This window comes from Antechinus flavipes, chromosome 2 (assembly GCF_016432865.1).
Source record: "Antechinus flavipes isolate AdamAnt ecotype Samford, QLD, Australia chromosome 2, AdamAnt_v2, whole genome shotgun sequence".
NCBI classification, from domain to species: domain Eukaryota; kingdom Metazoa; phylum Chordata; class Mammalia; order Dasyuromorphia; family Dasyuridae; genus Antechinus; species Antechinus flavipes.
In genome coordinates, this window is record NC_067399.1 from 674,925,294 (window position 1) to 674,939,367 (window position 14,074).

The window sequence follows — 14,074 nt, forward strand, 5'->3', positions numbered from 1 at the left end:
TTTAATATGGGGATTAAAAACACCTGCCTCCCAGGGTTGCTGTGATAATATAGGAAAGAATCATGGGGAAGTGTTCAGCACAATGTCTGGCACAAAGTAAGTGCTTACAAATATTACTTTATTATTGTTATTATTATTAATTCCATCAGTATATACACCGGAGCATCACACACACACACACACACACACACACACACACACAAACACACACTCACAACCACAGAGAAACACACAGAATTGAATGGGACCATTCACCTGAATGTAAGTTTCCACTTTGTCCCTTACTGGCTATGTGATCTTGGGCAGGTCTTGAGTCCTGTCTAAGCCTCAGTTTCTCCATATGTCAAAAAGGGTCCAGCTCTGACTTCTGTGATCCACGATCATTACAGCATGACAAGCGTTACCATCCCCCAAGCAAAATTCTGCCAAAAGATTATGAGCCGGCCTATGGCTCCTGGATCTAGCTGAGAGACCATCTTGCCCAGCCCACTTCCTCTAGAGAAGAAAAGACTGAGAGCCAGGAGTCGGGTCCCACAACCCGCAGCACAATTTGAATCCAGATCCAGAGTCAGGATTCTTCCCACTACTATACTCCACAGACGGTGGCACACGTGAGCATACACAGCCCCCATTCTGGGGGGTTCATATTCTTAGGGATCAGGAGCTGGAGAACCAACAGCCATCACTATGGTGGGGAAGGGGGGGTGAGGAGAGGGAGCCAGCTGGAGACAAAACTGGCATCAGGGAGGTCACTGATTCCATCCCTTGCCCTTTCTTATTCCTGCCTATTCTTAGCAACCCTGGCACTGCCCTGTCCATGCCCTACCAGGCAACCTGTTCCTCCAGACCTTCCGGTCCCTCTCCTCCTCTCCTAATCCCTGGAATTAAATCATCAACTCCCAGCTTTCTAGGGTGCTGACTCATTATCTAATCAATTATACTACGGTGTTAATGACTGACAAGAGGTTACTGCATTAGATTTGGGAGGAGGAAAGGATTATAGTTGTCTTGAAGGGATTATAGTTGTCTTCAAATACAATAATAGCTCTCGTTCATGTAGCACACTAAGATTTGATTCTCAAAACAACTCTGTGGGATGGGTGCTATTATTATCCCCATTTTACATAGGAAAAACCGAGGCTGAGGGATTAAGTAATAATAAGAGCTAACATCGCCCTTTTGGGTTTCTAAAACCATTTACAAATATTATCTTGTTAAGCATCTGCTGTTGGGATTTGAACCCAGGCGTCGATGGGTTGAGGGGGTGGTATTCTGTGTTCTACCCACTGCCCCCTCCAGCTGGTCCAAGACTCTCGGAGGAAGTCATAATGAAATTTGTTCTGCTCTATCATAGAGGGTAGAATTGGGGGGGGTGAGGTGAGGGGGCGTGTTAGGAATAATGGGGCCAGGATAAGTTGTTAAGGGACAAATGTCCACTGAGAGAAGGGAAAAAAACCAACTCAGCTTGAAGATTAGAATCCTCTAAAAATGGACCTGGCGGCTCATCACAGTCTTAAAGCTGAGTCAGGATTTGCCGGGTGGGTGATGGAAGAGCTTTTCACTCAGATCGAGGCCCAGAAAACTGTATTATCTCCCTAGGGCTTTGACCCAAAGGGATGACAAGTTAATAGGACTGCTTCCAGAAAGGCAACGCCCCTGCTGGCCAGGCTGCTGGCCAGCCCTCCTTTCCAGGAGGCTGATCCCTTCCCAAAGGGGCTCCATCTAATCTTCGGGTGGGACAGAAGGGTGACTTCTGGGACACTTCTGGGACACAGTCCCCAGCGGGCAGAGGCAGGAAAGGGAGCTGATCTCCGTTACAGAGGTCACAATGCTCTGTCTCCTCCCTCTGGAGCAGGACACCCAAGTGTAAGTGGGGCAAGTTCAGCCTTTTGGTCTCTCTTCCTTGTGAGAGCCTTGATCTGGCAAAGAGCCCCTCCAGCCCTGGGAGTGGCCCCGAATCGCCGGCCTAAGGCCAGAACTTAAGTCCTGACCCTTTCCTTCCATCAGCAAACCTTGCCAGGATTTTAATGTGCCAGCCTCAGGACCAAGGAGGCCAGACACCTGCACAGAGAGCCCTGCAGGGTCCTGGTTCTGACTAGGCCCCAGGTGCCCTTGGCCTTCGGCCTCTCCCTCAGCCAAGACCTCACAGGGACTTGGTGAGGGAAGTGCTTTGGAAGCCCTGTGAGTATGGTAGACTGTGATTGTAGGGTCCCCCCCCATGCATGGAGAAGGGAGCACACTCTGGATCAGCACCTCCTTCCCTCCCTTTTTCATGCCAGTATCTATTGCAATCCTGGATTTAGAGCTGGAGGGTGGGAAATGGGAAATGTCCAGCAGAGGAAGGGCAGGGTAAGAAGGGAAACAAACAGGGCAGCAAGATGGCACAGTGGATAGAGCATCAGTTGACAATACATTGACAATGGGCAAGTCACTTAACCCTCATTGCCTGACACAAAAGAAAACATAACTTGTCCCCCAGTAGCCACGGCCAGGTCATCATCGACCTCTTCCTCCCAGACACACCATCCTCCCTGCTCTCTTTCACCTGCCTCTCAGCTCCTGCTCTTAGTCTTTGGATTGTTTCCTTTTCCTCTTCCTGAGCAACAGCTTCTCTCAAGCGTCAATAAATGGGTCTGTAGACCCAGCCCAGAGAGAAACAAGACTTTTGCTGGAAGTGAGTTCACAGGTCAGTGGCCCAACTTCCTCTTTATACAAGTGAGGAAACTGAAAGATCTTAAGGCGGAATTCAAACTCAAGACCTCTGGTTCCAGAAATGGAGCTCATTCCACAGCTCTTCATATTATTTAGAGAACTCGGTTGGGAGTCAGGAAGACCAAGTTCAAATACTGCCACAAACTCTCAGTAGCTGTGTGAACTTGGCCAACTCACTTAAGCGTTGCCTGTCTCAATTTCTTTATCTACATAATCATAATAATAGTAGCCTCTATCTCATGGATCAACTGAGGTAATCCGCAATAAATCCTTTGCAAAGTCTGAAATGCTATAGAAATGTCAGCTAAGAGAGGGACAAGTCCTTGGATGTCCTGAGCTGGCCACTTTGGGGGGTGTAAGACTGGATTGGAAGTAGTGAGCAGAGAAGCTATGGACAGCAGTTATTTTGCAGAAGACAAAAAAAGTGAATTTTCCTCAGGGAGAAGAGAGAGAGAGACAGAGAGAGAAAGACAGAGTCAGAGACAGAGAAACAGAGAGACAGAGAGAGACAGAGATGGTTTTGGAAGACATAAGTTATAGAGAAAAGAGAAATGCACCAGTAGATGGAACTTTCTCAGTTACAAGTTGTTTCTACCAAAGGAATTATACACTCAGTCCTTATTCCTATTATTTTAGCAACTGATCATCCATGGAACACACATGATCCAAAAGAACATCGTGCTTTAGTCTCTCCCTGTCTTCTTGAGAAGCGATTGTCAGCTGTATTTTGTAAAATCTTAAAGCTTCCTCAAAATAGGAATGGCCAAAGAACAGTTCTCTAACGAAAAAATAGGAATTATCAACAACTATACTTGAGTGATCCAAATCACTAAACAAGAGAAATGCAAATTACAACAACCTTGAGTTTTTAATTCATGCCCAGAAAAATGGCAAGATGATAAAAGACTGAAATGGTCACTGCTCCAATAGGACAAGCATGCTAATACATTGTTGGTGGAACTGCTGGTTTTTAAGAGATTATATGTTAAGAGTTTAGAGGAACATCAGAAGCTATTAAGTCCTACTGCTTTGTTTCACAGATAAGAAATTGAAATGCTAAAAGAGTAAGTGATTTGGGAGGGTGAATGAGATAATATCCATAAAATATTCTGTAAACTTTAAAGCATTATATTTTATAGTCTCTTCCTCTCTCTGTAAGATATATGTATATATATGTGGGAGTAAAAGTAGGAGTAGTAATCACAGCAGTGCTAATAGTATTAGCAGTAGTAATAATAGTAGTAACAGTAGTTGTAATAATAGTAGCAATACTATTGACTCAGCAATAAATAAATAAATAAATAAATGAAGACCCTCCCCTTCCCCCAAAAAAAACCATTTAGAGGATGTTTGGGAAGATAACACCACCAATAAAAGGGGATTAGTGGGCTATTTTCTGCATTTTGGATAGAGGACTCCCAATAAGAAGAATACTGGAAATATTGAAGAACAAATTTCTCCTCAGTGCTAATTAATGAAGGAGAGATGTACCTTTCCCGAAATGGCCAAGCCAGGACCACACTTAGAATTCCTTGCTTCCTCTGCTCACTTGCCCCCTACCCATGACTCCAAAGCAGCACCTAGTCTGCTGTTTCTATTGTTCAATGAACTGTACACTAGAAAAGTACATCTATTTTGATAAAATAATAAGAAAAATAAATAAGAATAAAATAAAAATAAATAAGAATAATCATGCAGCAGAGCACTAAAGAAAGACAAAGAGACTGGGGCCCCGGTGTGACCCAGATGGGATGTAAATACAGCTATAAAGAACAAGCCCTGGCCTCTGGAAGGAGGTCCAGAGCTCTGGGCCTTCCCTACGTATCTGCAATAGAATGTGGCCTGACTGGTTGGGGGACTAGCTCAGGCTGCAGGGAGGGAAGGAAAGCCTGGCTGATAATGAGTACCAGGTGTCCTTTGTTTATCTTCCTGCTGTCTGTCATTCAGAGTTGTCCTTGGGACGTTATTTCTTTAGCTTTAATCCAGTTTTCTAAGAGTTAACTTGTATTTCAAGAAAAAGTCATTTGAATATGATAATTGAGTAATTCAAAGAGGAGATGCTGCTTTGTGTTCTTCAAGGAAGGATTGAGGATTCTGGCTGGAACTTAGTGAATTTCTGAATTTCCCCATGGACTCCCAGTGTCCCTCTTTTTAAGGCATTATAGGGAGATAAATGTATGTGTGTGGACATTGAGGCACCCCAAAAGCCGACAACAGATAGTCCCAGTACTCAGAAGGAAGATGAAGAGTTCAGACAAGCCTCCAGAATATGTCACTATTATGTGAAATAGCTCGATATTAGACAAAGTCCAGATGATCCCTTTCTCCCACTTCTGATAATGAGAGCAAACACCCTGGAATCTATGATTCCACAATGATTCAAAATGATCTCTATGATCAGAATGATTCTCAACTACTTTTAGATAGCAAAACTTAGGATGAGAAAGCTCACTGGTCAGGAAATGCACACATCTGATCCAATATTTGTCAGATGAGGAAATTGAGATCCAAAAAGAGGTGAAGCTACTGCAAGATCCATGCACCCCCATGGAGAAATTTCAGGGAGATCTATAAACTTGGACAAAAGTGGGAAATGATCTATCAGGATACTTTAATTAAAGTTCTGTGCTAGCACTTCATACACCAGATGACTTAATCTATATAGAATATATCAGATGGGGAATAGAAGGATATTTAAAAGAAAAATAGATGAGGCAATAGGTAACAGGAACTTTTAATTAAACAGGAACCCCCATGGATAAATTTCAGGGAGATCTATAAACGTGGATAGAAGGGGGAAATTATCTTTCAATTCTCACGTACTTCTAACCTAAATTTAGCATTTCTTTCCATTGTGAATATTCACAACAACCATTTTTCTAAGCGTTCCCCAAGTTTCACTGAAATACAGAACGGGTCCATCACACACACACACACACACACACACACACACACACACACACACACACACAAATGGTGAAGAACCTTAGTCTCCTTCAATATCCCTTTAGTTGACAGAGAAGGAAACCGAGACCCAGAGAGGTAAAAGTCACTCTGCCAATTTACAGAGGCAGTAATTGGCAAAGGTGAGATTGGAACCCAGCCCCGCTGGCTCCGGAACCAGTCTCTGCATCTGTCCCACTCCCGGAATAATCAAAAGAGCGGAGCTGACTTCCCCGAAGACACACAGTAGGAGCTTGTGAGCTCCTAACCCACTGCGCTTTTTTCTTTGAGTGACACGATGCAGGAAGGGGTCGGGTAAGTTTCTGTTGTAAAAAGTAACAAGATGAATAAAATTCGGAGGCTTTTTGTCAAATCTGACATTAATTTCCGAAGTAAGAGGAGAAAGGACAGAGTCCCCAGAAGAGAGACGGCCCCAGGGGCTCTGATGGACGGAGGGGAAAGAGGCTCGCTGGGGGCTTACCTCGGAATACAGGATGCCCATGGCGCGGAGTCTCGGCGGCCGCCCGGAGATCTCTCAGCTGCCCTCGGCTGCCTTCCCCCAGGAGGCTTTGGCTGGCTTCCCTGTTCTTCCAATTCACATTAACATGCTCCGGCGGAGATCGCGCCCAGAAAGAGAGCAGAGGCCCCGGCTCCGTGCGCCTTGAGTGCTTTCCCAATCCTTGCGCACAGACAGAGCTCCACGCCCTCCTCCGCCCAGCCCAGCGAGGGAAAAGCCAGCGGTAATTCAGCGCTGAGAGCCTCAGCCCGGCCAGGTCCTGCCCAAAGGAGCCGGTTTCTGAGTCATCCTCAGCAGCAGGGATGGCTGCCTGCCTGAAGCCAAATACATTTAGTGGGAGGAGAAAAGTCTTCACAATTATGGAGCATGGGAGAAAGGAGGCTAAGGGGCCATAGCTGAATTGGCTCCCCGGGAAATGTACTTGTGACTGACTAGAATCTGCTCTGGCTCCCTAGTGCCTCGGAATAAAATGATAACTTGGATAAAGTGTAATGAGAGGAAGATGCTTTGCAAACCATAAATGCCTTTGAGATGCTGCCTAGTGTTGTGATGATTACTAAAAACTAAAATACAAACTGGGGACTGGCATATTACACCCTACAAAATGCTTCAGTCTGGCTTTCTCCTGATCTCATTAATCACATTAATATTTCACATGTAGCCCTTCTCAGGTACCTCTAGGTTCCTGTTACCTGTTGCCTCATTTAGTTTTCTTTTAAATCTCATTTTATTCCCCATGTGTTAAATTTATATAGCTTAATCATCTGGTGCATGAAGTGCCAGCACAGAACTTTAATTAAAGTGCCATGGAAGATGGCTATAACAATTACATGAAGAAAAAAAAAAACCCAACAACAATAAAAGTTTAATGTGAGTGCTTATAATGTTTGCAGAGAAAAAATAAGGAGATGGCCCTCTCTTCTTTCTTTGGGAATAGTTCTCCCTTCTTTCATTAGAAAGATGGAGGACTCTGGGTATAGAGGGCTGCCTATTCAGTAAAACTAGATTGATTTTGTTTAACTGCTTTTCCTTATCTTAAGAAGGGTGGGGATTATAAGAAGCATTAAAATGTGACATTAAAATGCATCAATAAAACTTTAAAATTAATTCATTAAAAATAGAATAGCAGGATGATAATGGGATACTGAGTCAGATATTAAAAGCTCTTAGCACCTTTTCACAGATGACTGTTACACTACATTGGTCTCCTGGAAAGAGCTTGTGTCATCTTCCTATTAACCATTCTTGCTCTAAGAAGCTTGTAAAAAGTGATTCACAGGACAGAGTATTGGGAAAACTCTCTGTGGTTCTTAAGAGATGTTGTTCTCAACCTACAAATCAAAAGTTAGGAAACACTGGTCATCTCAGCGAAAGACTGGGCTTCTTGGCCTGAGCACCACAGCATCCCTAGAATTCTGTGTAATGTCTTTATTCACCCTCATGGTTAGAGTCTGCACAAGATACTGGGTCTTCAGACATAACTACAATTTTCTATTTCTTTATCTCCAGCTAGAGCTCATCTTTCTCCACCCTGACTCTTGACTTCTAATGACTGTCCCCAGGGTTTTTTCCAAACTGCTACATTTGGACACTTCTCTTGTGGTAGTTTCATAAGCGGTCTCCTGAAGGCTCCAAAATAAGCATAGTTTTTTGAGCCTCTTTACATATTCATCCCAGCCAAACTGGACAGTGAAAGCTTCCCAAAAGTCTGCCTGATTTCACCCTGCTCTCTCCTGCCTCAGAGCAATCACCTAAGTTCCTGGGGCCATTCTATGCCTGGAATGCAGATTTGCTTCATGTTTGTCTGTTAAAATAGCAGCTTTCTCCAAGAAATCTCCAACTGAAAAGGCACTTTTTCCTTCTCAGATTTCTCTATCTGTTTCTCTTCTTTACCCTCAATACATATTACCTTGAATTATACTCATCCATGAATATGTCCTGTCTACCTCCTTCTATCAATCCACTCACCCAGTAGATTATAAGTGCTTGAGGGAAAAAAAAAAAGGAAAAGGACCTATTTGTACAAAAAAAATAGTTGTAACAGGACTTTTTAAATGGTGGCTAAGAATTGGAAATCAAAGGGATTCCCATCAAATGGAGAATGGCTAAATGAACTATGACATATGATTTTAATTAGATACCATTGTGCTGTAAGAAATGACAAATTGGATGATTTCTGAAAAACCTGCAAAGAATTACATGAATTGACACATAGTGAAGTGCACAGAACCAGGAGAACATTGTACACGGTGACAGCAATATTGTCTGATGAAGAATTATAAATGTCTGAGCCATTTTCAACAATACAGTGATTTAAGACAATTCCAAGGGACTGATGCTGAAGCATATTATCCACCTCCAGAAAAAGAATTGGTATTTATTGAATACAGATTGAAATATGATTATCTTTCACTTGCTTTCTTTTCTTCGTCTTATTATACAATATGACTAATATGGAAATGTTTTATGTAATTTCACACTTAATCGATATTTGATTACTTATCATGGTGGGGGGAGAGAAGAAGAAAGAAGGGATAAAATTTGGAACACAAAACATTAAATAACATTTACATTTTTATTAATTAATTAAATTAAAATTTAATTTAAAAAGTTAAAATTTTAAAATAAATTAACTAAAAATTAATTAATTAAATTTAAAGAAAACTTTTAAAAATAAGTAGTTGGAAGTCAAGGGTTATGCTTATTCATCTTTGCATCCCCACCAGCACCTACTACAGTGCCCAGAACACAGTAAATACTCATTGGATATCTATTGGGTGAGGAACATATGAATGAATGGATAGGCATGAGTTAGTTTTTTTCCTCTGTAAGACAAAAAAGACACATTTATTAAACCCATTTATTACATTTATTATGTGCACTGTGCTAAGTTCTGGAGATACAAAGAAAGGCAAGAATCCCTCAAGAAGCTTACAATCTAATGAAGGAGAGAAGATGCAAAATATATATATATACAGAATAAATAGGAGATAATTTAAAGAAGGAAGGCAGGAATTAAGAGGACTTGGAGAAGACTTCCTCTAGAGTCTAGAAAGTAGAGTTTTAGTTGGGTCTTAAAGTATAATGCCTCAGTTTCCCTGAAATGTATTACCTCAGTTTCCTTGCCTTAGTTTTCCTGAATTATAATCTCAGTTTCCCTGAGTTAGTACGATAGGTCCAAGCCCCTTCCCCTCTTTCCAGGCCATTAGGACCCAGAGAATTGGGCCTCAGACCTCTGGCTACTCTACATTCCAAAGAGCTTATCTCTAATACCTAGATGATCCCTTCATCTTTTCCAGTCTCAGACTTCCTAACTCTAGCTTTTTCACTTAATAAAATTTATGATCCTTCCTCCATACCCCTTATCCTCTTTGAGTGGTCTAGATTCCTGGTGGTCTCGAGGTTAGTGGCTATAAGAGAGTTATTAAGAATCCCCTTTAAATTGGCTACAGGTTTTAGGAGTGAAAGAATTCCCTTATAGCCAAATAGTAGTTGCAAAATGAAAGTTTATTATTGGATAGAAATCAGTTTACCCAGAGACTGATTTCTAGAAAGGCAGATCTATGGAAAATGGAGTTTTGCACTGAGAATGCAGTTCTCAGTGGACAAAAGGTCCTGGCAGAAAAGGGAGCTGTCAAGGCCCATTTGCCAAGACTTTAGTTGATGGAAGCTTATTATATTGGGTGTCTTGGTGGGGTCTGGGACAACTGGAGCAGATCAGAACCAGTGGGGGCTGGGAGGGTCCAAGTTGGCTCAGACCTAGTGGGGACTGGGACAACCCCGGATCTCCTATTGGAATTCAAAGGGATGCTTTTTGACCAGGATTTGTAATTGAATCAAAGGCTCTGGCAAACTGGAAAGACGACTTGTCTGAGGAGGATATGCCTCAGCTAGGAGGGACTGGGAATCTGAAAGGAATCACAGATCAATAGGAAATACAGTTTCTCAAAGGGACCACAATCTACTTCACCCCCAACCTGTCCGAACTGAATTTATGGTCCTTTTCTGAAACTTCTATCCCCACCCCAAGTCTCTGGCTTTGAGACAAGAGTCCGATTCAGCCAAATAGTCCAAGCTCTCCATTAATAAAATATTTACAAATTCTAATCTTTGCCTTGCCTCAGTTTCTCTGGCATTACAAAAGGAAGCTGGGAGACAGTAGCTGGAGACAAGGAAGGAAAGCATCCTAGGTCTGGGGGGAATGGAAACCAGATCTCTGAGTTTTTCCCCTTTACAAGCTGTGGACAATGACAGACTTGCCTGGGTTACAGAATTCAGATCAGGAAATCACAAAGTAGTTAGAAAATTGAGTTTGGGTTTTAGTCCTGGAAAGGAGCTGAGTATTTTGCATTGGCGTGACTCTGTGGGTAGACATGGCTCAGTTTTTGACTTGTTTTGCCTGAAGGAAAGGCAAAGATTACCCAAAAATTACACACAAAGGCAAAGTGTTTCATTTAAGGAAGTTTGTTTGTGGAGGGCCTAAGCTATCAAGGCAAATGAAACAGTTCAAATAAAGGAGACAGAATGGAGAAAATGGAGTTCTGAGACAGTGCCACTTAGGGGAGAGTCTACTAGGCTTGAAATAAGGACTGGGTTCAAATCTTGTCTTTAACACTCAGAAATGTCACTTTTTTCTTTTTCTTTTTTTTTTCTTTTTGCTGAAGCATTTGGGGTTAAGTGACTTGCCCAGAGTCACACAGTTAGTAAGTGTTAAGTGTCTGAGACCAGATTTGAAACTCAGGTCCTCCTGAATTCAGGGCTGATGATCTACTGTACCACTAGCTGCCCCAGAAACCATCACTTGTCTAAAATGGGGTAATGATGTGTTCTCTGGAAATAAAAGGCATTTTTAAGTTTATTTACATTTTCTCCTTTTGTAAATGTAAACCATCAATGAATTAATCGATCAAGGCATGATTCGGGGTATTTGTTAATTTCTGAGGTGCAAATGCAAATTTAACAGTAGGCTTCAGGAACACACCTTTGGCACCATAACCTTGCACTCTCAGCCAGAGGGATTCTGGATTCATAAGTGAGCTTCCCCCTAATCTTGCCCAGAACCAGTCCTCCATATTATTTCCTCACCATTTGTTAAGCACGCCACTACATGTCAACCCTGAACTTGATCCCCTTCCAGCTCTAGCTTTTAGACATAGTTTCCCAACATTAAAATGTGATTTCCTTGAGCCTACAGGCACAAATTGAATGATTTGCTTGCATTTGGGTTGTGAGGGATGTAGAAGACTCTTACCCAAAATGATTACTCAGAGATCACTCAGTAGAAGGCAGAAAAACTGTTTATTGAAAACCTCCGGAGGATGAGGCATCCCATCTCAAGATAAGAAAGAGAAAGCTCGCAGGAGGAGGGCTAAAGAAGTAGTAAAGATAAATAGCTTTTATACAAGAAATTACATCACAAGTAAGAGACCATTGAGAAGGGGAGGGGGAGGCATCTCATTGGTTGTTGCTATTTGGGGAGATTGGAATGGAAGGTTTCTGTTTCCCTGAAATCTCCTGGTTTCTAGGAAACAGAAAGTCAGGCCTTCAGACTTAATCAAGCAGACAGTGGTCCAGCTAATAGATTAAATATCGATAAATGTCAAATACCAATAAATGTCATCAGCTCAGGTTAAGTAAATATGTTTCTAGCTGGCCAACGCTCAAGTAGATAGGAGCCTGCACATATTATACAGGTCATAGGGGAGACACAGAAATAATAAAATACAGAAAAAGAATGCATACATTCCTGTAAGTTCTTCCCCTTATCTACTCCCCACAGGGTCTTTTCCCCTTTTGTTTGTATTTGCGGTATCAGCTCTTGGCACAGTGCCTGGAATTTATAGGTTCTTATTAAATGCTTTCTCCCTCCTTTTCTCTATCTATCTATTATCTATCTATCTATCTATCTATTCATCCATCCATTCATCCATCTATCTATCCATCCACCTCTCTCTCTCTCTCTCTCTCTCTCTCTCTCTCTCTCTCTCTCTCTCTCTCTCTCATGAAATAATGAAATGGGGCCAGGCCTGCCTGGCTCTTTGAGTACTCTCCCGGAAAGACCATGATGGCAACAGGAAGTGAGGCTGTAATCACGCTTTCATAAGTCACAGAGGGTACAGGGATGAACAGGAACAGAAAGTATGGGCTAAAAGGTGTGTTTGTGGTGGGGGAGGATGCAGAAGTAAGATGGAAGGCAGTGATGGGAGTGGGGGAGGAATAGAATTTCACTCACCTAACCTTAGACAAGAGTTGGGGATGGCGTGAACTCAGAGCAAGAGGACTTGGGGGAGGATTTGAAATCTTATTTTCATAGAACTTTTGTAGGAGAACAGACTATTTTCTGTGCTGCTTAGAGATTAGTTCATTAGCATATCCACATCCTCTCAAAATCATCAGTAACATTTGGTTTTCAGCTGGTCTCACTGCTGATATCTGATGTTTATCTGAGGTTTACAGAGCCTCCAACCAAGAGTTTCTGGCAGCAAGGGTTAAAAGCATCGATTATCAGGATGTAATTTTTAATTAATACAAGATACAATCCTTTGATCTTTGAGACAGTCTCTGTGTGCCTTCTAGGTTCCCCAATTCAATCTTACTTCTGGTCTATTGCCACTTTATACTGATCACTTCTCAACTCACTCCACTGACTAGAAGAGGGCAGGGCAATTGGGGAACCCAACAAGATACAATTGTAATACTTATCTATGCATCCATCCATTTGCCTAATTACTTATTATCTCTGAATATATCTGCCTATCATTTGTTTATATCTATTGATTTTCTGTCTATTCATCTATTTGTCTTTCTATCCGTCTATCTCTCTCAATTGCTTTCCAGAGCTCAACTCACTGTCCCAGAACAATCTCTCAATAAATGTTTTCATGATTCATTCATTCAGGATCAAAGGAGATTCCCTGATCCCCCAAATCCTGAGTGTTACATCTCTTTCCCCAGTGTTCCTTGTGCCTGTTCTTTCCCCTCATACAATATAAGTTCTTTTGAGTGCTACCTTTACATCCCCAGCACTTACCACAGTGCCTGCTATAGAGCAGACATCTTATAAATGCTTGTCAAATTGAAGTGAATTATCGAATGGTCATGAACAGAGTTCTGCCCAGACCTCAAAGAAGGTCATGGTTTCAGCAATGCACACGGTTAAATCTTACGAGAAACACTCGTTAATCCTTGGCAATTGCTCCCAAGCCATGTCCAACTAGTCTATATATGTTTCCCTTGGAGCACTTGAACATCTGAATTCCCTTGAGTTTTGTCACAGCTTCACCTGGATCACTTCTAGTTAGGTTTGGAGGCTGTATAAGTAAATGCCAAATTTGAATAGACTTAGGATGAAAAGTGCCATCCGCATCCAGGGGAGAACTATAGAAACTGAACGTGAGTCAAAGCATAGTATTTTGCCCTTGTCTGTTTCTTTCTAGTGATTTTTTTCCCTTTTAGTCTGATTTTTTTTGCACAATATGACAATTATGGAAATATGTTTAAGAGAATCACACTTATTTAACCTATGTCAGGTAGCTTGCAGTCTCAGGGAAGGAAGAGATAAGAGGGGAAAGAAGAAAAAAAACTGGAACAAAAATGAATATTGAAAACTAGTTGTACATGTATTTGAAAAAGTAAAATATCAATGAAAAATGTAAAAATCTATCAATCAACCAAACAAAAAAAGCAGAAAAAGGGGATTATCAATGCAGTTCCAAAAGTAGAAATTAAAACAACTAAAAAAGACTAATTAATTTCAATGGTCAGTCTTGGTCTTTGATGAAATACATTTCCCCCTCTCAGTTGAGAGGTGGGGGGGGGGCTATCTACATGAGTGAAATGGTATATAGGCTGTCAGTTATAGCCACTGAGCTGGTCAATTATTTTTGATTTTGGGTTTTTTCC

At 41.7% G+C, this 14,074-nt stretch overlaps 1 protein-coding gene across 1 annotated transcript in view; it reads right to left on the reverse strand.

Moving 5' to 3' along the window:
• ANKRD22 (ankyrin repeat domain 22) overlaps positions 1 to 6,453 on the reverse strand; it is a 28,988-nt gene extending 22,535 nt beyond the window's left edge. The window contains exon 1 of the mRNA XM_051982660.1: positions 6,137 to 6,453. Within this exon, the coding sequence (XP_051838620.1) occupies positions 6,137 to 6,157 (21 nt within the window). The 5' untranslated portion in view covers positions 6,158 to 6,453. The remainder of the gene's footprint in view (positions 1 to 6,136) is intronic.
• Between the last annotated feature and the right edge of the window lie 7,621 nt (positions 6,454 to 14,074).